Source organism: Cervus canadensis, chromosome 21, assembly GCF_019320065.1.
Source record: "Cervus canadensis isolate Bull #8, Minnesota chromosome 21, ASM1932006v1, whole genome shotgun sequence".
Lineage (NCBI taxonomy): Eukaryota > Metazoa > Chordata > Mammalia > Artiodactyla > Cervidae > Cervus > Cervus canadensis.
The window spans coordinates 20866026-20888512 of record NC_057406.1 but is presented as its reverse complement, the minus strand read 5'-3'; the positions used below and the strand labels follow the sequence as shown (position 1 = coordinate 20888512).

Below are 22487 nucleotides of genomic sequence, written 5' to 3'. Positions count from 1 at the left end.
ACAGAATTTTATGGGAAATTTCAGAAAAGGGAAAGGGCATGGAAGAAGTCTTAGACACATAAAATAAGATGATCTATTCAAGGAACTATATTCGTCTTTTTCTGTCCTAGATATCTGACGGTGAATTCTGTGTATCCCTTTGTTTTTCTAAATTTTATAACTCCCCAAAATAATAATAATGATAGAAAGTCTTAGGCCATCTTTGTTCAACAATGACAAGCTTCCCTAATGGAACCAAAAAATCGTAGATGACCTCTGAGGGTCTGAGCTGACTGAGGGTCAAACTTCTGCCTTCCATGTGTACACAGGCATGGGTTCTCCACTCACACTTCAAAGATAAACCATGATAATCTCTACATAATCAAAATGTTCTGCTACATATCATATATATAGGTACCCAAAAACCATGAATGATGGAGTTCAGTCATAATAATGGACAAAGATATTGACAAACTTCACATTGGGTTATAGGATCACTGTCAACACACACACATAAACACATGAACACAGGCATGACAGAGAAAGAGTCTCAAGGAACAGACAGAAAATCATACATGAAAGAAGAATTCTAGTATCAGTTGTGACTGCTTGGAAATTGATTTTATAAAACTCTCCCTTGTTGCATGTTGCACCTTTTAAAAACAAGACACTAGGCACAGCCAACCCATTCCATTCTGCGGGGCTAAGTCCCAACTATGACCATGTCTGTCCAGTGACAAGGACTTCTCAGTATAGAACTCCAAGATATCACTTTTCTGGTCACCTTTATTAAGGAAGCTGTCTGGTTTCTCCCAGCACTGAGTTGACAGCATTCCAGAGCTTCCTCCAAGATGCTACTCAGTGGCCTTGCTGGTCCTGAGCTCAGATCAAGGCCCAGTTTCTGGTAAGAATAAAGGGGGAGAGTGCTGAGACACTGCTTCAGACTTGAAAGATCACACTGCAGTGAGGAAGCTGGTAAAGAGGAGACATATATGAAAGGAAAGATGAACTTCAAAGTTCTTAAGACAAGGACAAGGCCCTTTACATCCTCACTGGTGCCAAGGCCTCACATTTTATTTCAAGTGCTATTTGAGCCTGATACAGAACTTTAACCAGAGGAATGACAAAGTAAAATCTGTGTTTTTAGAAAAATCACTCTGACTGTAATGAAGGATGAATTATAAAAAGACAAGACTGGAACAGAGAAATTCCCTCATGAAGATGCTATGGTAACTGAGGTAGGCAGTGGATGACAGTGGCTTTGCTAGGGAATGCTAGATGGATGGAGGAAGTGAAGCCCATTCAGAGCTTTCTCGGAGAGAGAGACTCCTTTTCTCTCTACATGGAGATACAGAGATTCCAGGGCCCAGTGCTCTCATTTTACTCCCACCCACATTGAATATTTCTATGTGCTGTGCCCAGTATGGGCAAGATTGTATCCACATGTTTACTTCTGGTCCTGCAACCTTAAGAAACCGTGTTAATATAAGTATTTCATGAATTAAGAGGACAGAAGGACACTACAATATGACATTGGAATATCCCAGCACTTAACCTAAATTAGCATTAGGGTTTTAGGTATCAAATTCACATGACAAAAGACCTGAATCCTCAAGGACTGATCCTCAAAACAAGCAGCTCTGCCACCCCTGCATGTCTTCCTCCCTTTGAAACAGCATCACAGATTGGGGTTCAAAAGTTAACTTAGAGAACATACAAGTTGTGGCTGGAAATGTCTCTTTCCCTGTAGAACGGTTGTGAGCCCTGAAGGATTTAGAAAGAACTCTCTTCTTCAACTTCCACTTCTTTTCCTAGAAGACAACAATGAAGGGTTTTCAATTGTGCAATTGTAAAATAATTAATCCTCAATCAAATCAACCCCCCTTTTCTTTGAGTTAAAACTTTTCATTCTTCTGACATCTTACTAACATCACTGTCTTGTCATAAACTGATTCATGTTAGAGCTCCTAAAGGTAAACATAATTCTTCACCCAACCTTGATCGCAGGGCTATGAGCAGGGCCAAACTTTAATAGCAGAGATTTCTATCTTGGATAACAAGGAGTGTGTTGCCTTTTCCCTTTGTGCAGAAATGATTCCTGAGAACCAAATATCAACTATTTTCTACTTCCTCACTATTCATTGGTATAAATATAAGGTTTAAGGAAAAAGCAAAAAAGTGGAGTTTAGGTCCCTTTCTTTATGTTTCTCTAAACAACTTAGTCCCTGTACTGAATTAAAATTGCCCACAGTTATTTAGTGATGCCTGTGTGAGCCATCACTTTATCTTCCTCTCTCTCTTATTATTGCTTGGTCTGAGCGTAGCAGGGTTCCACATATGCACTCAACTGGAGAGACTTGGAGTCACAGTTTTCAGGTTATGTCAGTGACCCCAAATAAAACTGGCAACATAACTGACATGGACAATCCCTTTGCTTTTCTTCTGTCTATGGAAGCATCCTCTGAATATTCTAATGTATACATCACTGTCTTTCTATCCAAATTGAAGACACATGTTTGTCTCAGGATCAAAGAACTACAATATCACCAGTATATGGTTGAATACTTCAAAATGAAGCTGAGGTAAGAGGGAAGTTGACAGATAATAAGCAGGTCCTGGGAGAAAGTGACTGTCTGATAAGGTCATCTCTGGTAAGAGATGAAAATGAGGTGGGAGTCTTCCATCACTTAATTCTTCTATTCTTGTGCCATGTAGAGAACCAAAACCAGGGATTTTCTGAGCAGTTTCAGAGAATCTTGAGGGACCTAGAGCATCACCACTTGGATCCCCTGCTAGTGGTGAAAACCTAGATGTTGAACCTCAGCAGACACCACCTCCACAAGAAGATCAACCTCATCAGGGACCACAACCAGATGATGAACCTCAGCGGGGACCACTCCCATCAAGATGTCCTTGTAATTGCCATTCTCCCCCACCTCCTCCTGGGAAGGATTAGCGACCCCTATCTGGAGGGGATAGCTCACAAAGACTCCACAAGGCCCACAAACCCAGCAATCTGGAAATTTAATAACAGGTATAATTCAAGGTCACTAATCCATACAGGTCTCAAACATTTTTGAGAATCAAAATGATTCAGTGGTTAGTGAATCACTGATGCCTTGAGGTATTCCTTTCCCAAGTTGTAAGCAGTCTATTATTCCATGTCTATTTCTAACTGTTGCATCTTGACCTGAGTACAGGTGTTTCAGGAGACAGGTAAGGTGGTCTGGAATTACCGTCTTTTGAAGAATTTTCCACAGTTTGTTGTGCTCCACACAGTCAAAGGCTTAAGCATAGTCAATGATGAAAAAGTAAATTTTTAAAAAAAAATTCTCTTGCCTTTTCTATGATCCAATGGAAGTGCTAATTTGATCTCTGGTCCCTCTGTCTTTTCTAAATCTAGCTTGAACATCTGGAAGTTCATTGTTCATGTATTGTTGAAGCCTTGCTTGGAGAAATTTGAGCATTACTTTGCTAGCATGTGAGATATGTGCAATTGTGTGGTAGGTTGAGCGTTCTTTGGCATTGCCTTTCTTGGGATTGGAATGAAAACTGACCTTTTCCAGTCCTGTGGCCACTGCTGAGTTTTCCAGATTTGCTGGCATATTGAGTGCAGCACTTTGACAGCATCGTCTTTTAGGATTTGAAATAGCTCAGCCTTAATTCCATCATCTCCACCTGCTTTGTTCTCAGTGATGCTTTCCAAGGCCCACTTGACTTCACACTCCACGATGTGTGGCTCTAGGTGAGTGATCACACCATTGTGGTTATTTGGGTCATGAAGATTTTTTCTGTTTAGTTCTTCTGTGTATTCTTGCCGCCTCTTCTTAATATCTTGTGCTAATGTTAGGTCCATACCATTTCTGTCATTTATTGCACCCATCTTTGCATGAAATGTTCCCTTGTATCTCTAATTTTGTTGAGATCGCTCATCTTTCCCATTTTATTATTTTCCTTTGTTTCTTTGCATTGTTCATTTAGGAAGGCTTTCTTATCTCTCCCTGTTGTTTTTTGGAACTCAGCATTCATGGGTATATCTTTCCCTTTCTTCTTTGCCTTTTGCTTCTCTTATTTTCTCAGCTGTTTGCAAGGCCTCCTCAGACAGCCATGATGCAATGAAGATCACAGCATCTGGTCCCATCACTTTATGGCAAATAGATGGGGAAAGAATGGAAACAGTGACAGACTTCATTTTCCTCTGCTCCAAAATCACTGCAGATTGTGACTACAGTCATGAAGTTAAAAAACACTTGCTCCTTGGAAGAAAAGCTATGAAAAATTATAAAAACAGGGATTACTTTGCTGACAAAGTTTCATCTAGTCAAAGCTATGACTTTTCCAATAGTTATGTGTACATGTGATATTTGGAAAGTAAAGAAGGCTGAATGGTGAGAATTGGTACTTTTGAGCGGACATGTCGGAGAAGATTCTTGAGAGGCCTTTGGACTGCAAGGAGATCAAACCAAAGAATCCTAAAGGAACTCAAACCTGAGTATTCATTGGAAGGGCTGATGCTGAAGTTGAAGCTCCAATACTTTGGCCAGCTGTTGTGAAGGGCAGATTCATTAGAAAAGACCCTGGAAAGATTGAAGCAGGAGAGGGGGGAAACAAGGGCAAGATGGTTGGATGGCATCAGTGACTCAATGGACATGAGTTTGAGCATGCTCTGTGAGATAGTGAAGGACAGGAAAGCCTGGCATGCTGCGGTTCATGGGGTCACAAATATTTGGACATGATTGAGAGACTGGACAACAACAACAACTGTGTATTTTTAACATGGTATCCAAGTTGATTCTGATTTTGAGAAACATGGACCACAAACTGCCATTTCCCTAATGATTACTACTTGTCTTAAAGCTGTTTGGTAATGAGGAAATAGAGTGATTGGTGCCTTGTGATCCTCTCCTCTCTTCCTCCTCAGGTTCATTGATTTCCCATTTCAAGTTTCCACCTGACTAGACCTCTCAGAGGGACAGGGAGGCCTGGCATGCTGCGGTTCATGGGGTCACAAAGAGTCGGACACGACTGAGTGACTGAACTGAACTGAGACCTCCTAGGCCCAGTGTCCCTGATGAATGATACTGAAAAATTTTACTGCTAAGTTATGTAGTTTTAAAATATTGCTTATAAAGGCTCAAGTTAGTAAAAAATAAACAGAAAGTATGAGACTAACGCTTAAAGGCTTATCATATCCTACCTCTCCTGTTCCTTACCCCAAATCCACCACAGTTAGCTTCTTTGGACATCCTCTTGAAAACATTTGTACCTTGTTGTTTAGTTGCTAAGTCATGTCCGATTCTTGCAACCCTTTGGACTGTAGCCCACCAGGCTTCTCTGTTCATGGGATGTCCCAGGAAAGAATATTGGGGTGGGTAGCCATTTCCTTCTCCACGTGCACATCTGCTTAGTTGCTCAGTCGTGTCCGACTCTTTGTGATCCTGTGGACTGTAGCCCATGGCTCATCTGTCTATGGGGGTTCTTCAGGAAGAATACTGGAGTGGGTTGTCATGCCCTTCTCCGGGATATCTTCCCAAATCAGGGATCGAACCCAGGTCTCCTGCATTGCAGGTGAATTCTTTACCATCTGAGTCACCAGGAAAGCCCGTCTTCATGGGATCTTCCCCCTCAGGGACTGAACCCACATTTTCTGCTTTGCAGGATGATTGTTTCAGTTAACTTATTTTTAATTGGAGGATAATTGCTTTACAGTATTTTGTTGGTTTCTCCCAAACATCAACATAAATCAGTTATAGGTTTACCTATGTGCCCTCCCACTTGAACATCCCTCCCACCTCTCTCCCCATCGCACCCATCTTGGTTGTTACTGAGCACCAGTTTGAGTTCCGTGAACCATAGAGCAAATTTCCACTGACTATTGATTTTACACGAAAGTGAAAGTGTTAGTTGTTCAGTCGTGTCTGACTCTTTGTGACCTTATAGACTGTAGCCCGCCAGGCTCCTCTCTCCATGGGATTGTGGAATTTTCCAGGCAAGAATATTAGAGTGGGTGGGCATTCCCTTCTCCAGGGGACCTTCCTGATCCAGGAATTGAACTTGGGTCTCCGGCATTGCAGGCTGATTTTTACCATCTGCGCCACCAGGGAAGCCAGATCTATTTTACACATGGTAACATCTGTTTCCCTGTTACTCTCTCCATACTCACCTTTGTGCTGAGACACTGGGGAAGCCCAAATATACATGGTGCTTCCCCGGTGGCTCAGTGATATGGAATCTGCCTGCAATGCAGGAGTTGCAGGAGATGCAGGTTCGATCCCGGGGTCAGGAAGATCTCCTGGAGGACGGCATTGCAACCCACTCCAGTATTCTTGCCTGGAGAATCCCCATGGACCGAGGCGCCTGGAAGGCTATAGTACAAAGGGTCTCAATGAGTTTGACATAAATGAAGCCAATTAACATGCAAGAACAGGCTTCCCAGGTGGCTCAGCAGTAAAGAATCCACCTGCAATGCAGGAGACACAGGAGATGCGGGTTCAATCCCTGGGTCAGGAAGATCGTCTGGAGTAGGAAATGGCAACCCACCCCAGTATTCTTAATGGGAAAAAAATCCCATGGACCGTGGAGCCTGGCAGACCACAATCCGTGTGGTCACAGAGTCAGATTCAACTGAGGAACACACACACACACACACAGTCTTTTCAACGCATGAATGATATCATATTTTCTATGTTGATCTCATGCTGTTCATTTCAAATAACATAATTCTTTGAAAACTTCCATTTTAGCTCATAGATCTATGTGGATCTATTTGATCTTATTTTTGTTGTTGTTTTGTTTTTACCATTGTATATATCCAGCGTTTCGCTATGCCATGATTAACCAGCCTGCATGAATGAACATATAAGCTGGTTTTTCCTTTGTGTTATTATAGGGTATATTGTAGGTACCATCCTTGTAAATACATATTTGAACACTATAGTTAAGAGACAATCTCAGAAGAATCTTTTTATTCATCTTACAAGCAAGAATTTAGAACCTGTTATCTGTAGGTACATATAAACCATAAAGAAATTCTGAATGAAAGAGGGGAATGAGGAAGAAGAGGAGAAATGTTGAGCTCTCACCTACTTCCCTGCAGTTAATAGCAGGGATTAAAAAACCCTGGCCAATCCTGTCTGATCTTCCTTTTTTGTTTTTCAGAAAATGAATAAGAAGATACCAGTCTTTCAGAAAGCCAGGACACCGAAGCAAGTCAGTTTATCTTCAACCTACCAATAAAATATCAGCATCCAGTTTCTAAGTGCCATTTCTCATTCTGGGTGAATCTGAAATTTGAGGGCCATGAACCCAGCATAGGAGCATCCAAGACCCCTTTCATTGATGCTTCCAACAGGCCTTCTCTGTGGCCACTTTCCTGGAAAACATTTTCCTTTTGTTCCTTACTTGGGGACAGGGCTAGATCTCTATTTTTCTACCTGCTATTGCCTCCTCATTCTTCTGACACCTTTATTCACAAACAAGTTGTCAGGTGACATACCTCCATTGTTTTTCTCCTTCCCTGCATTCTATATCAACAATGCAATTTTTTTCACAGCTTTTCTGAGATTCTAGTAATTATAGTGAACATGGAAAATAATGCAAATGTGAAGAAGTTGCAGAATGAGGAAATCCCTAAAATACCAACAGTAAATGCTGGAGAGGCTAGCAAGAGTCTACCTCACTCTGGGGAGGCCTGGATACTTCTAAAGTTTGACCTCTACATCTTTAATTAGTGGAGAAATGCAAAGCAAAACAAGAGTGAGGTATCACCTCACATTAGCCCTAATGGCTATCATCAAAATGTCTACAAATAATAAATGCTGGAGAGGGTTTGCAGAGAAGGGAACCCTCAAATACCAGTGGTGGGAATGTAAACTGGCATGGCCACTATGGATGACAGTGCAGAGGTTCCTTATAAAACTAAAAACAGAGCTACCAAATGATCCAGCAGTCCTATATCTGGAGAAAATCACAATTCAGAAATATACATGCACACCAAAATTCACTGCAGCACTATTTACAATACCCAAGAAATGGAAACAAACTAAGTGTCCATTAAGAGATGAGTGGATAAAGATGTGCTACCTCTAATGGTGGAATATTACTCAGGCATAAAATATAGTAGATGCCATTTGCAGCAAGAGGGATGAAACTAGCGATTATCATACTGAGTAAGTCAGATGGAGAATGACAAATATCATATGATATCACTTGTGGAACTTTAAAAATGATATAAATGAACTTATTTGCAAGACAGAAATAGTTGTATTGACTTGGAAAACAAACTTGTGGTTACCAAAACGGAAAGTTGGAAGTGGAGGGATAAATCAGACATTGAAATTAGCATATAAACAATACTATATATACAATATAGAAGATTGATAATCAACAAGGACCTACAGGGAACTTGATTCAATAATCTGCAATAATCTGTATGAGAAAAGAATCTGAAAAAGATTAGACATTTGTGTATGTATATGTGAATAACATTGCTGTAGACATGAAAGTGATGGAGCCTTGTAAATCAACTATCAGTTCAGTTCAGTTGCTCAGTGGTGTCTGACTCTTTGTGATCCCATGGACTGCAGCATGCCAGGCTTCCCTGTTCATCACCATCTCCCGGAGTCTAGTCAAGCTCATGTCCATCACTTCGAGATGCCATCCAACCATCTCATCCTTTGTTTTCCCCTTTACTTCCTGCCTTCAATGTTTTCCAGCATCAGGGTCTTCTCCAATGAGTCTGTTCTTTGCATCATGTTTCCAAAGTATTGGAGTTTCAGCTTCAGCATCAGTCCTTTCCATGAATATTCAGGACTGATTTCCTTTAGGATTGACTGTTTGGATTCCCTTGCAGTGCAAGGGACTCTCAAGAGTCTTCTCCAATACCACAGTTCAAAAGCATCAATTCTTCAGTGCTCAGCTTTCTTTATAGTACAACTCACATCCATATATGACTACTGGAAAAACCATAGATTTGACTAGACAGACTTTTGTTAGTCAACTAATGTCTCTGCTTTTCAATATGCTGTCTAGTTTGGCCATAACTTTTCTTCCAAGGAGGAAGCATCTTTTAATTTCATGGTTGCAGACACCGTCTGAAGTGATTTTGGAGCCACCCAAAATAAAGTCTCTTACCGTTTCCATTGTTCTCTTGTCTATTTGCTATGAATTCATGGTACCAAATACAGTGATCTTAGTTTTCTGAATGTTGAGTTTTAAACCAGCTTTTTCACTCTCTTCAGTGACAGAGTGAGAGTGAAAAATAAGAGGAGAGTGAAACTAACTCTGCTGCAATATAAAATAAAAATTAAAGAAAAACAAACAAAAATGAAACTCCAAAATAATTGATCCCCTTGCTAAGAAAATGAATGTGTTTCCGGGTCCCCATTTCTTTGAGCCCACTATGTTCCATTTCCCTTTTTAAATTATTGCTCATTTTTTTCCCTCCCCAGATGCCCTACTTTGCTATAACAAACTTGCATGTATCTCATAAAAGAAGTACTGCGGTGTAGTGTATAAATCAAGGAATTTGGATGAGTCATATCAGACAAATCTTCTCTAAGAATAGAGAGGGAAGACCATCAGAATACCTCATGGAATGGTTCGCACTCCACAGTGGAGGTTCAGTGTCTGGAGTCCCCACAGCCTCTGCAGTGTGTTCCTGGTTATGGATGAAGAGCCTGAACAGTGAGCATCAGAATTTCTGAATGATCTACTGCTTGCTCCAGGTTTCAGCAGTTCACAAGTCAGGCTGAGATGGCTGTATGAGTGTAGAGGCCAACGTGGATTAAAGACACGCACATCTCATAAGAATAGGCTATGATCCATCTCAGAGTTTTCAAAAAGACTACAAATAAAGCAGCATATACCCAGACACCAGCAGAACTATCACCCTTAGCCTTTCTGCCTAGTCTTGGCTGATCCAATAAATTTCAGAACAAAGCTGTAGACTTGATACAATGACCAGGAACCAAGCACCATTGGGAATCACCCTGGCAGTCTCTTATAGCAGCCAGAGTGCATGGTCTGATTTCATACTTATCCATACTCATGTTGGTTATTTTGTAGTTTTATTGTTTGTTTTCTTTATATATTGTATCAGTCCTTGAGTATCTTTAACTTTGTTCAGGATATTTTTTCATTGTAAAGCCTTTCTTTAGCATGGTTTCTGTCATTGCCTCATATACAATGTTATGTACCTCTGTCCACAGTTCTGGCACTTTATCTATCAGACCAAATGCCTTGAATCTAATTGTCATTTCCACTGCATAATCATACAGGATTCGATTTAGATCATACCTGAATGGCCTAGTCGTTTTCCCTTCTTTCTTCAAGTTTAGCCTGAAATTTGCAATAAGGAGTTCATGATCTGAGCCACAGTCAGCTCCTGGTCTTGTTTCTGCTGACAGTATAGAGGGTCTCACTCTTCAGCTGCCAAGAACATAATCAGTCTGACTTTGGTATTGACTACTTGATGATGACCATGTGTAGAGTCGTCTCTTGTGTTGTTGGAAGAGGGTGTTTGCCGTGACCAGCGGGTTCTGATGACAAAACTCTGTTGGCCTTTGCCCTGCTTCGTTTTGCATTCCAAGGTCAAACCTGCCTGTTATTCCAGATATCTCTTGACTTCCCATTTTTGCATTCCAATCCCCTATGATGAAAAGGACATTTTCTTTTTGTGTTAGTTCTAGAAAGTATTATAGGTCTTCATTGAGCTAGTCAACTTAGCTTCTTTGGTTGGGGCAAAGACTTGGATTATTGCGATGTTGAATGGTTTGCCTTGGAGATGAACCAAGATTATTCTGTCCTTTTTAACATTCCACCGAAGTACTTCATTTCTGACTTCTTTTTCACTATGGGAGCCACTCTGTTTCTTCTAAGGGATTCTTGCCCACAGCAGTACATATACTGTGAAGTGAAAGTTGCTCAGTTGTGTCCGACTCTTTGTGAATCCATGCACTATACACAGTTGATGGAATTCTCCAGGTCAGAATATTGGAGTGAAAGAGAGAAGCCTATCCCTTCTCCAGGATATCTTCCCAACCCAGGGACTGAACCCAGATCTCCTGAATTGCAGATGGATTCTTTACCAGCTGAGCCACCAGGATATAATGTAGCAGTAGATGTAATACGCATCTGAATTAAATTCACCCATTCCTGTCCAGTTTCCTTGGTGGCTCAGATGGTAAAGCGTCTGCCTACAATGTGGGAGACCCAGGTTCAATCCCTGGGTCTGGAAGATCCTCTGGAGAAGGAAATGGCAACCCACTCCAGTATTCTTGCCTGGAAAATTCCATGGACAGAGGATCCTGGTGGGCTATAGTCCATGGGGTCACAAAGAGTTGGACAGAACTGAGTGAATTCACTTCACTTCACTATTGCTGTCCAGTTTTGTTCACTGATTCCTAAGATGTTTGTGTTCTGTCTTGCCATCTCTTTCTTGACAATGTCCAATTTACCTTGATTTATGGACATAACATTCCAAGTTTCTATCAGTATTATTCTTTACTGCATTGGAGTTTATTTTCACTAGCAGACACATCTTCAGCTGATCCCCTCCATGGATCACAGCTTTGTTGTGGCAAAGGGGCTTGTATAACTTAATGAAGGTTTGAGCCATGCCATGTAGGGACACCCAAGACAGATGGGTCATAGGGGAGAGTTCTGACAAAATGTGGTCCACCTGAGACGCAAAAGGCAAACCGCTCCTGTGTTCTTGACTGGAGAACCTCATGAGTAGTATGAAAACTCAAAAAGATATGACAGTGAAAGAAGGCCCCTATGTCGGCAGGTGTCCAATATGCTATTGGGGAAGAGCGGGGGGCAATTAGTAATAGCTCCACAAAAAATGAAGTGATTGGGCCAAAGAGAGAATGACACTCAGCTGTTGATATGTCTGGTGGAGAAGGTTATGTCACTTGGGAAGACTGATTAATTATTATTATTTTTTATTTTAATTGGAGGCTAATTACTTTACAATATTGTGGTGGTTTTTGCATACATTCACTTGAATCAGCCATGGGTGTACATGTGTTCTCCATCCTGACCCTCCCTCCTACCTCCCTCTCCATCCCATCCCTCAGGGTCATCCCAGTGCACCAGCCCTGAGCACCCTGCCTCATGCATCGAACCTGGACTGGGGATCACATATGATAATATACATGTTTCTTTTTTTTATTTTTAGAATTAATTTTATTTATTTATGTTGGTTGTGCTGGGTCTTCAATGCTACGCTCTCAAATCACCCCACCCTCGCCTTCTCCCACAGAGTCCAACAGTCTGTTCTTTACATCTGTGTCCCTTTTGCTGTCTCACATGTAGGGTCATCATCACCATCTTTCTAAATTCCATATATATGCATTAATATACTGTATTGTTCTTTTTCTTTCTGACTTACTTCGCTCTGTATAATAGGCTGCAGTTTCACCCTCCTCATTAGAACTGATTCAAATACATTCTTTTTAATAACTGAGTAATATTCCATTGTGTATATGTACCACAGCTTTCTTATCCATTCATCTGCTGATGGACATCTAGGTTGCTTCCATATCCTGGCTATTGTAAACAGTGCTGTGATGAACATTGGGGTACACGTGTCTCCTTCAATTCCGGCTTCCTCAGTGTGTATGCCCAGCAGTGGGATTGCTGGGTCATGTGGCAGTTCTATTTCCACTGTTCTCCATAGTAGCTGTACTACTTGCATTTGTCTGATAATGAGTGATGTTGAGCATCTTTTCATGTATTTGTTAGTCATTTGTATGGGAAGACTGATTTATTAAAGTCTTTTAAAAATATTGAGCCTTTGAATCCACTCATCTTTGATGTCCCTTTTATTTGCATATTCCATTTTTTCTTTTCCACATGAGCCAATTAGTTGCGTTTCTTGCCCTTGGAACTAAAACAATCTTGGTGGAAAAAAAGGTACTCAAAGTGGAACACATCTGAAACATTTCTAAAAAGTGGAGTTTTGAAGTTCCCTCAATAAGAGAGCAGCACATAGTTTGTGAAACAATCGAAGGTCCTGTCATAACCTCTAAATTTGAATTCCCGAGGCTGGAAGACTGGCTGAAATAAGAATCACATTCAGCTCCTATTGGAGCCTGTTTCTCTGTCACAGATCAAAGTATTAGAGGTGTTAGGTCCATGACTGGAGGCTGTCTGGGGGTGAGAAAGGTGACATTCCACCTTATTTTCTTCTAACCTGGATTAAATTGGTTCTGTCTGCTTTATGCCATTTTCAGTAGGAACACTACCTGAAAGTCAGTGCTGGGTAGAACATGCACAATTGACAAAGGTCTTATTAAGACTTGCAGAAGTGCTGGATGTGGTGATGTCGCACCCTCTGGGCTGGGCTTAGGCCCCCGCACAGGAGTGATGGATATGGGGAGGCAGGTGGCTCTCCTTCTGTCCTTGGGTCCCTGGCCTCTCCTTCCCACCTGGAGGTGGTGTGTGAAAGGTGGACTGCGGACCCCCACCTGCCCTCAGTCTCCTACCCTTTCCTCAGAGTGTGGGCCGGTCTGGGTCCTCTCAAACCCTGACTGTCTGCTGGCAGTCCCAGTGCCTGTTTCATGAGAGGACCCACCAATGGTGGGGGTGGGGGTGATGCGAAGTGGATTCCTCATAGTTTCAGAGTCCCGCACCTCTTCTGCAGACAGATGAGCCTGAGGCAGTGCAACTTTTTCCTGGCCTTGACTGCAAAGGTGCACGCTGGCCTACTGAGACCCACACTGCAGAATCCCAGTCCAGCTGCAAACTGGCATCACTTGAAGTGCCTCTGTGGGACTGAAAGGAGGACTAAGGGTGGGACACCACGGGGTCTTGCTGATTAAGCCTCCTCTAGTGGTCCACTGGGAGCTGACTGTGGCTCAGATCATGAACTCCTTATTGCCAAATTCAGACTTAAATTGAAGAAAGTAGGGAAAACCACTAGACCATTCAGGTATGACCTAAATCAAATCCCTTATGACTATACAGTGGAAGTGAGAAATAGTTTTAAGGGACTAGATCTGATAGACAGAGAGCCTGATGAACTATGGACGGAGGTTTGTGACATTGTACAGGAGACAGGGATCAAGACCATCCCCATGGAAAAGAAATGCAAAAAGGCAAAATGGTTATCTGAGGAGGCCTTACAAATAGCTGCGAAAAGAAGAGAAGTGAAAAGCAAAAGAGAAAAGGAAAGATATTCCCATTTGAATGCAGAGTTCCAAAGAATAGCCAGAAGAGATAAGAAAGCCTTCCTCAGCGATCAATGCAAAGAAATAGAGGAAAACAACAGAATGGGAAAGACTAGAGATCTCTTCAAGAAAATTAGAGATATCAAGGGAACATTTCAGGCAAAGATGGGTTCGATAAAGGACAGAAATGGTATGGACCTAACAGAAGCAGAAGATATTAAGAAGAGGTGGCAAGAATACACAGAAGAACTGTACAAAAAAGATTTTCATGAACCAGATAATCACAATGGTGTGAACACTCACCTAGAGCCAGACATCCTGGAATGTGAAGTCAAGTGGGTCTTAGAAAGCATCACTACGAACAAAGCTAGTGGATGTGATGGAATTTCAGTTGAGCTATTTCAAATCCTGAAAGATGATGCTGTGAAAGTGCTGCACTCAATATGCCAGCAAATTTGGAAGCCTCAGCAGTGGCCACAGGACTGGAAAAGGTCCGTTTTCATTCCAGTCCCTAAGAAAGGCAATGCCAAAGAATGCTCAAACTACCGCATATTGCACTCATCTCACACGCTAGTAAAGTAATGCTCAAAATTCTCCAAGCCAGGCTTTAGCAATACATGAACTGTGAACTTCCAGATGTTCAAGTTGGTTTTAGAAAAGGCAGAGGAACCAGAGATCAAATTGCCAATATCCGCTGAATCATTGAAAAAGCAAGAGAGTTCTAGAAAAACATCTATTTCTGCTTTATTGACTATGCCAAAGCCTTCGACTGTGTGGATCACAATAAACTGTGGAAAATTGTGAAAGAGATGGGAATACCAGACCACCTGACCTGCCTGTTGAGAAACCTGTATGCAGGTCAGGAAGCAACAGTTGGAACTGGACATGGAACAACAGACTGGTTCCAAATAGGAAAAGGAGTACGTCAAGGCTGTATATTGTCACCCTGCTTATTTAACTTATATGCAGAGTACATCATGAGAAACGCTGGGCTGGAAGAAGCACAAGCTGGAATCAAGATTGCCAGGAGAAATATCAGTAACCTCAGATATGCAGATGAGACCACCCTTATGGCAGAGAGTGAAGAGGAACTAAAGAGCCTCTTGGTGAAAGTGAAAGAGGGGAGTGAAAAAGTTGGCTTAAAGCTTAACATTCAGAAAACTAAGATCATGGCGTCTGGTCCCATCACCTAATGGGAAATAGATGGGGAGACAGTGGACAAGGTGTCAGACTTTATTTTTTTGGGTTCCAAAATCGCTGCAGATGGTGATTGGAGCCATGAAATTAAAAGACACTTACTCCTTGGAAGGTAAGTTATGACCAACCTAGATAGCATATTAAAAAACAGAGACATTACTTTGCCAACAAAGGTCCATCTGGTAAGGCTATGGTTTTTCCAGTGGCCATGTATGGATGTGAGAGTTGGACTGTGAAGAAAGCTGAGCACTGAAAAATTGATGCTTTTGAACTGTGGTGTTGGAGAATACTCTTGAGAGTCCCTTGGACTGCAAGGAGATCGAACCAGTCCATCCTAATGGAGATCAGTCCTGGAAGGACTGATGCTGAAGCTGAAACTCCAGTACTTTGGCCACCTCATGCGAACAGTTGACTAATTGGAAAAAACCCTGATGCTTGGAGGGATTGGGGGCAGGAGGAGGAGGGGATGACAGAGGATGAGATGGCTGGATGGCATCACCGACTCAATGGGCATGAGTTTGAGTAAACTCCAGGAGTTGGTGATGGACAGGGAGGCCTGGTGTGCTGCAATTGATGGGGTTGGAAAGAGTCGGAAACGACTGAGTGACTGAACTGAACTGAGTGGTCCAGGAGGGAGTCTTGTGGTACTAGATCCCAGTGCTGCCAAACCTCCAAGGCCTGCTGTGATCACTGGTGCCCATACCGCAACCTCTGACAATACCTTACACCAGTGTGTGTGTTTCGGGAAGGTGGGGAGCAGTATTTTTGACAATTTTTTTTTTCTAAATATGGCAAAAAAGACTTGTTAAATGTAAATGAAATGATAAAATGCATTCTATTTTATTGAAAATAGAGAACTTATTTATCATTTTGCTGACAGAAAGCTTAAGGTTCTATTACTTTCAGTAGATGCCAAAATCAGAATCAAAAATATAGTCCAAAGCTACAATCCACTGTGAGAAGTTCTATATTACATTTAAAAATGAATAACTCAAGAAGCAGTTTAAGTGAAATGTTTCTTTCAGTTAACTTCTGTTTAACATAATAGTCTGAACTTGTAGGTAAGAAAATAAAATCGTACTCATCATTCATTCACAGAAGTATAGTGACTAGATCTGGATTTAGGATGAATATTGTTCTGACGGAATGCTCCCAAGATCCCCTCTTTCTAGTGCATAAGATTTCTCAGTCTTTGCCAGAGATGCTCATGAATGGGCTTCTTTCAATCCTAGACTAATTCTCATTCCATGTAATTTCAAGGTAGGGGAGCCTTTGATGGAATAAAAACATTCTTTTTTTTCACTTGATCTCAACAACCTTAATGTCGGGTTTCTTTTTAAATATTGATTTTGTTAATGGTCACTGTAAGAATGTCTTTTAACCCAGGAATATTTTCCAACTTTGCAAGAAATGGAAGTGAGTGGAAGTTGTTCATGTACCAAGACAGAGTCAGTATCAAAAATAGTATCACACAGATGAAAAGACACCAGAAAGTGCTACCAGAAAGCAAAGCATTTTTCATTGTTTTTTGAATTTGGAAGAGGCGTTGTCAGAAAATATTGTAATTTGACTTTCTGAGAAAGCAATATGAATAGTTTAATTTGGGAAATATTTAATTTCTCACAGTTTCTCATGTACTAGCCTCCCCTATAATAATTATTAGGAAGTGGTGAAGGCAATCTTTGCCAGTGTTTAAAAGGAATATTTATTTTTATTTATTTGTCTGTGCTGTGTCTTAGTTGCAGTATGGAGATCTATAGTTGCTGCCTGTGGGATCTAGTTTTCTGACCACAGATCGAACCAGGTCCCCTGCATTCAGAGATTAAAGTTTTAGCCACTGGACAACCAGGAAAGTTCCTCTGTTAGAATTTATGTATGGTATTTGCTATTGTTTGTGCCCTAGGATAGGTGTTAATATGATCCTCACTATATGGATAGGGCAACTAAGCTGTGTGAGTTGAAGTAGCTTTCTAAAAGTCCAGAGCTAATAAAAGCAGATAAGATAAACTCATGTCTGAAGAACCCCACATTTTCCTGGTTTTTAGAAACAACATGTTATCTCCTTTATGAAACTGACTCACATTTTGTTATAGAAAGGTGGGAGATCTAGAAAGAAAACTAGAAATGATTTAAAAGAGGGGGATGTGGTAATGGGCTTGAGGGAATAGGGACCTAGAATCACGTTTATTTTCCTAGAAACCAGGATCAATTCTTTTGGAAATTTTAAGGATTCCCTCAGCTCTTGCCACTTCTTCACATTTGCAATATTTTCTTTATTTCCCTAAAATTGTTAGAAAGGTGTGAAAATAATAAAAACATTGCATTAGTGCTTATAGAAATGAGGGAAGGACAGGAGAGGCACCTGGCTTCTGAATAAAGGTGTCAGGTGGAAGGGGGAGGCAACAGGAGGTAGAAAGGAAATACACATTCTGGTCCCCAAGCAAAGAACAAAGAGACAATGTCTTCTAAGAAGACAGTCCAGGAGGAAGGCTGCTGGAAGCATCAGTGAGAACTGATCTTGGATGTTCATGGCCCTCTTGTTTCAGACTCACAAACACCCAGAATGAGACGTGACACTTAGAAACTGGATGCTGATTATTTTATTGGTGAACTGAAGACAGACTGCCTTCTTCCAATGTCATGGCTTTCTGAAGGACTGGTATCTTCATATTCATGCTCTGAAAAGCAAAAGAGAAGGTTCTTATAAGGTGGGCAGGTGGTTTCTAATCCTTGCAGATAACAGTGAAGGGAGGTAGCTAAGAGCCCACATTCCCCTTCTCTTCTTCTTCCCTCCCCTGTTTCCTTCCAAATTTCTTTTGATCTGTTATTTTTATGCACCTAATAGATAATGTGCTCTAAATTGTTGCTTGCAATATAAAAGGTTATTCTTAGGTTGTTTATCTCTTGGTTGCTATTTAAAGTCTTCAAATATATATTTACAAAGATGGTTACTGAAACTAATTTTTAACTAGTGAAAAACTGAAACTGGCCTAAATGTCCATTGATACAGGGTTGGTTAATGAAATAATGGCACAGCCAGACAATGGAATAGCAGAACTTAAAAAGCAAACAAATGAGGATTAAACAGACCCATAGTACTCTATGAACTGCTACAGATATTTTTAAGAACTATGTTATTGGAAATAGTCAATCTATAAATCCACAGAAATATGACATCATTTGTGGATAAAAAATACAATTATGTTTAAGGGCGTAAGTGTTTCCAAGAGGATGTTCAAGAGTTAACTGTGGTGGCCTTTGGGAAAGGAAGTGGGAAGGTAGAATGTGGATGGCTTTAAGAGTTAGCCTCATACCTTTCTGTTCAGTTATTTTTTTACCTTGACCATATACTAATTGAAAAGGAAATATTTTAGCTAGATAAATTTAGCAACCTAAACTTAAAGTATCATTTAGTAGGGACCGTGGACCTGAGAGGCCTGGTCAGGTTCTAACCTGAGAAGAGAGGTCATTGAGCTGGAGAAGGAGGAGAGAAAAGGACAAGGGAGAACATGCTGTACTTCCTCATCACCAACCCACTTTAGGACAGGTGGTCATCGGGAATAAAGCAATGTATGATCCTTGTTTCTCAAAATGAATTATCTTGGATAGCTCGTAATGATAATAAGGTTTTGCTACCTTATTTCAGACTATCTGAATAGACACCTTTAGAACTTGGGTCCAGGACTATGCAATTTTCACATATTTTCTGTTGATTCAGTGACTCACTAAAGTGTGAGACCTGTAGAGTTAGGGCCCCTGATGGAGAGTGAGCTGGAATCATAACTGTCAATGACTTTCAGATTACTCGGATGGTGAGTCTTCGTCTGGACTCTGCTCAGGTTGCTCCTCTGGTGGTGGGGGTGGTGCTGGTACAGGTGGTTCTGGTGGAGGTGGTCCTGATGGAGGTGGTCCTGGTGGGGGTGGCCCTGGTGGAGGTGGTCCTGATGGAGGTGGTCCTGGTGGGGGTGGCCCTGGTGGAGGTGGTCCTGGTGGAGGTGGTCCTGATGCAGGTGGTTCTGGTGGAGGTGGTTCTGATGGAGGTGGTCCTGGTGGAGGTGTCCCTGGTGGAGGTTCCTCACCTTCATCTTCATCGTTAGGAGGGGGTCTAGGTGGTGGCCCTCCAGGTCCTCCAGGAGGTGGTTTGGGGAAGTCGCCTAAATTTGAATTTAAGTTTGTTTAAAGAGAGAGGAAGTAGGTGATGGAAAGCTCCCCTCTCATTTTGATCTCTGATAAACTTTTTGGACAGTTTCTTCTTCCAGAACCGACTCTCAGGTACTAGCTTCCTTCCTAAACACTTCATCTTTTTGCAGTACCCACATACTAGTGAAAATGAGTTAGTTCTTTACTCTTGAGTAAAAGAGCGACTTCAATTTGGTAAAAGAAGGTGCTGGATAGCTTAGACTCACCAGAGGATGTCTCCAAGGATAGAAGTAAAGCAAAGGGATTAATCATGTTAGTTATGCTTGCCAGTTATATTTTCGGTCATTGACATAACCTGCCAACTATGACTTCAAGCATGGCCTGTTGAGAGTATATGTGGAACCCTCTGGGTCTAAAACTGTGTGGAGCAGTAGTGGGACAGAGAGAGAGAGGGCGAGGGAGAGAGAGACAACTTGATGGCCCAACAGGAGTCACTAAATAAGTTGCAAATTTTAATTAGGTACTGTGACATATCTGAGCAGAAAACGAGAGCAAAAATGAACCAGACCTAGCTTCTTTGCAGGTTTACTAAACGACATATTGAAAGGGAATACTGAGGAAGAAGGCAATAGTTGAGTGATTGGCTCTCAGTAAGTTGCAGGAGTCAGAAACGTGACTCCTTCCCTTTGTTGTCATCTCTCAACCATCGTTTCTGGCCTGAGGGAACAGGCAGCATATCCAGTGTCATCCAGGTTAGACATCATGTTATTCATGTTATGGCCTTACTCATGGTCCCTCAAGGTTAGAAAGGATGGCCTTTATCTTTAGTGTTTCTAGCACTGATTGTAACTCTTCACAAGATAATGATGATAACAGGACACCAGAGAACTGAAAAGTTGTTGATGAAAAAAAGAAAGATGATGGAGTATTAATTGTGACTTACCTAATACGGTGCTCAGAGACTCTTCACTGCTGCTTTCTAGGAAAAGAAGCAGAAGATGAGCCTATATCCTTCAGGGCTCACAATGTTCTACAGGAAAAGGGACACATTCTGTGTATACTCTAAAATATTATAACTTTTTGACTGCCATCTTCATGCTGTTGCAGAAGGAGGGAGACATGAAAGCATGGCAGACCTGTTTCTGTGTTGAGAATCAACCAGAAACTCAAAAGAGGAGAGACCTTGTCCTTCCTAGGATCCCTCAAACTCTCATGCTAATTTAAGTTAAATGCTGGACTATTTCAGTGTGAAGTTTTAGTGTTCTTTTGCCCTTTTAATTTATGAAATACTTTACTTATATTAACATGGTTTCTCAGGGTAAAAGGACCAGTAGTAAAGACGTGGATATAATCCTGCTGATATTGGGCAAAACATTCTGAAATATTAACTGATTGGGAGTAAAATGAGACCACTGTGCCCTGGAATCTCCATATCTCTAGGTAGACATAGAGAGATTTATTACCCTAGTCTCAGTCTCTGATATAGCTCTGAATGGGCTTCACCTCCTCCATCCATCTGGCATCCCCTAGCAAGGCCACCTTCAATCCACTGCCTCCTTTAATTATCATAGCATCTTCATGAGGGAACTTGTCTGTTCCAGTCTTGCCTTTTTGCATTGCATCTTTCATAGCATAGAGATAAGTCTCAATTTGTCATTCCTCTGTTTAAAAATTCTGTGCTGGTTTCCAGTTGTACTAAGTTTGAGGCCTTCACATCACAGAGGAGGTGAAGGACCTTCCTCTTGTCTTAAGCAGTCTGCAGCCACATCTTTCACTTATGTCTCCTCTTTACAAGCTTCCTCACTGCAGTGTGATCCTCCAAGCCCCAAGCAGAGTCTCAGCACCCTCCCCCCTTATTCTTACCAGAAACTGAGCCTTGAGCTGAGCTCAGGGCCAGCAAGGCCACTGAGAGCAGGATCAGCAGCATCTTGGAAGAAGCTCTCGACTTGCTCTCAGCTCTGTCCTGGGAGGAACCAGGCAGCTTCTTTATAAAGGGGACCAGAACAATGGTATCTTTGAGCTCTATACTGGGTAGATCTTGTCACCAGATAGACACAGTTATAGTTGGGACTTATCCCAGCAGGATGGAGTGGATAGAATGATATTAGTGTGTCATTTGTAAAAGGTACAACATGTGACGTGGGCAAAGCTTTTGAGGGAGAATGTCCAAGCAGGCAGCACAGATATTGGAACGGCTCTGTCATCGTCTGATTCTCCGTTTTTTGGTGAATTCCTTTCTTTGTCCTTCCACTTGTCATTTGTGTGTGTTTTGGCTGTGATCTCTGACCTTTATATGGCCCAAACTCCATCATTCATTATATTCGTTTACCTATGTATATGATGCATTGAAAATAATTTTGATGATAGGGATCATTTCAGTTTATTTATGAAATATATGTGGATAACCTTGGGCACACATGGATGGCAGTAGGCTGACCCTCAGCCTTTTCAGGTCACCAGATATCACCCAGGTCTATCTGTTGTCTAATAGGAAAGTATTGGAGTTGCCCAACAAGGTAACCTAAGACTTTCTATCCTTATCAATAACATAGGATTTACAATATTTAGTAAGAGCAAAAGTAGACACAGAATCTACAACAAGACTTGTAGGACTGAGGAAAATGAATACACAACCACTTGAATGGATCATGTTATTCTATGTCTTTAAGATTTCTTCTTTTCTTTTCTAGAATCACTGTGAGATAATATTTGGTTTGTTTCTGCTAGGAAATCACTATTTTAAAATTTTTTTTCATTTATTTTTATTAGTTGGAGGCTAATTACTTCACAACATTGCAGTGGGTTTTGTCATACACTGACATGAATCAGCCATGGAGTTACATGTATTCCCCATCCCGATCCCCCCTCCCACCTCCCTCTCCACCCGATTCCTCTGGGTCTTCCCAGTGCACCAGGCCAGAGCACTTGTCTCATGCATCCAACCTGGGCTGGTGATCTGTTTCACCATAGATAATATACATGCTGTTCTCTCAAAAC

General features: G+C 41.4%; 1 protein-coding gene across 2 annotated transcripts in view; it reads right to left on the bottom strand.

Moving 5' to 3' along the window:
• Window positions 1–22487, bottom strand: part of LOC122423475 (basic proline-rich protein-like) — a 125228-nt gene that overhangs the window by 67245 nt on the left and 35496 nt on the right. The window contains exon 1 of one of the 2 annotated variants that reach the window (XM_043440575.1): window positions 21354–21426. The exons of the other annotated variant lie outside the window; for it this stretch is intronic. Within the exon in view, the coding sequence (XP_043296510.1) occupies window positions 21354–21417 (64 nt within the window). The 5' untranslated portion in view covers window positions 21418–21426. Of the gene's footprint in view, window positions 1–21353; window positions 21427–22487 lie in introns of those variants that run through there. 2 annotated transcript variants of the gene reach the window in all.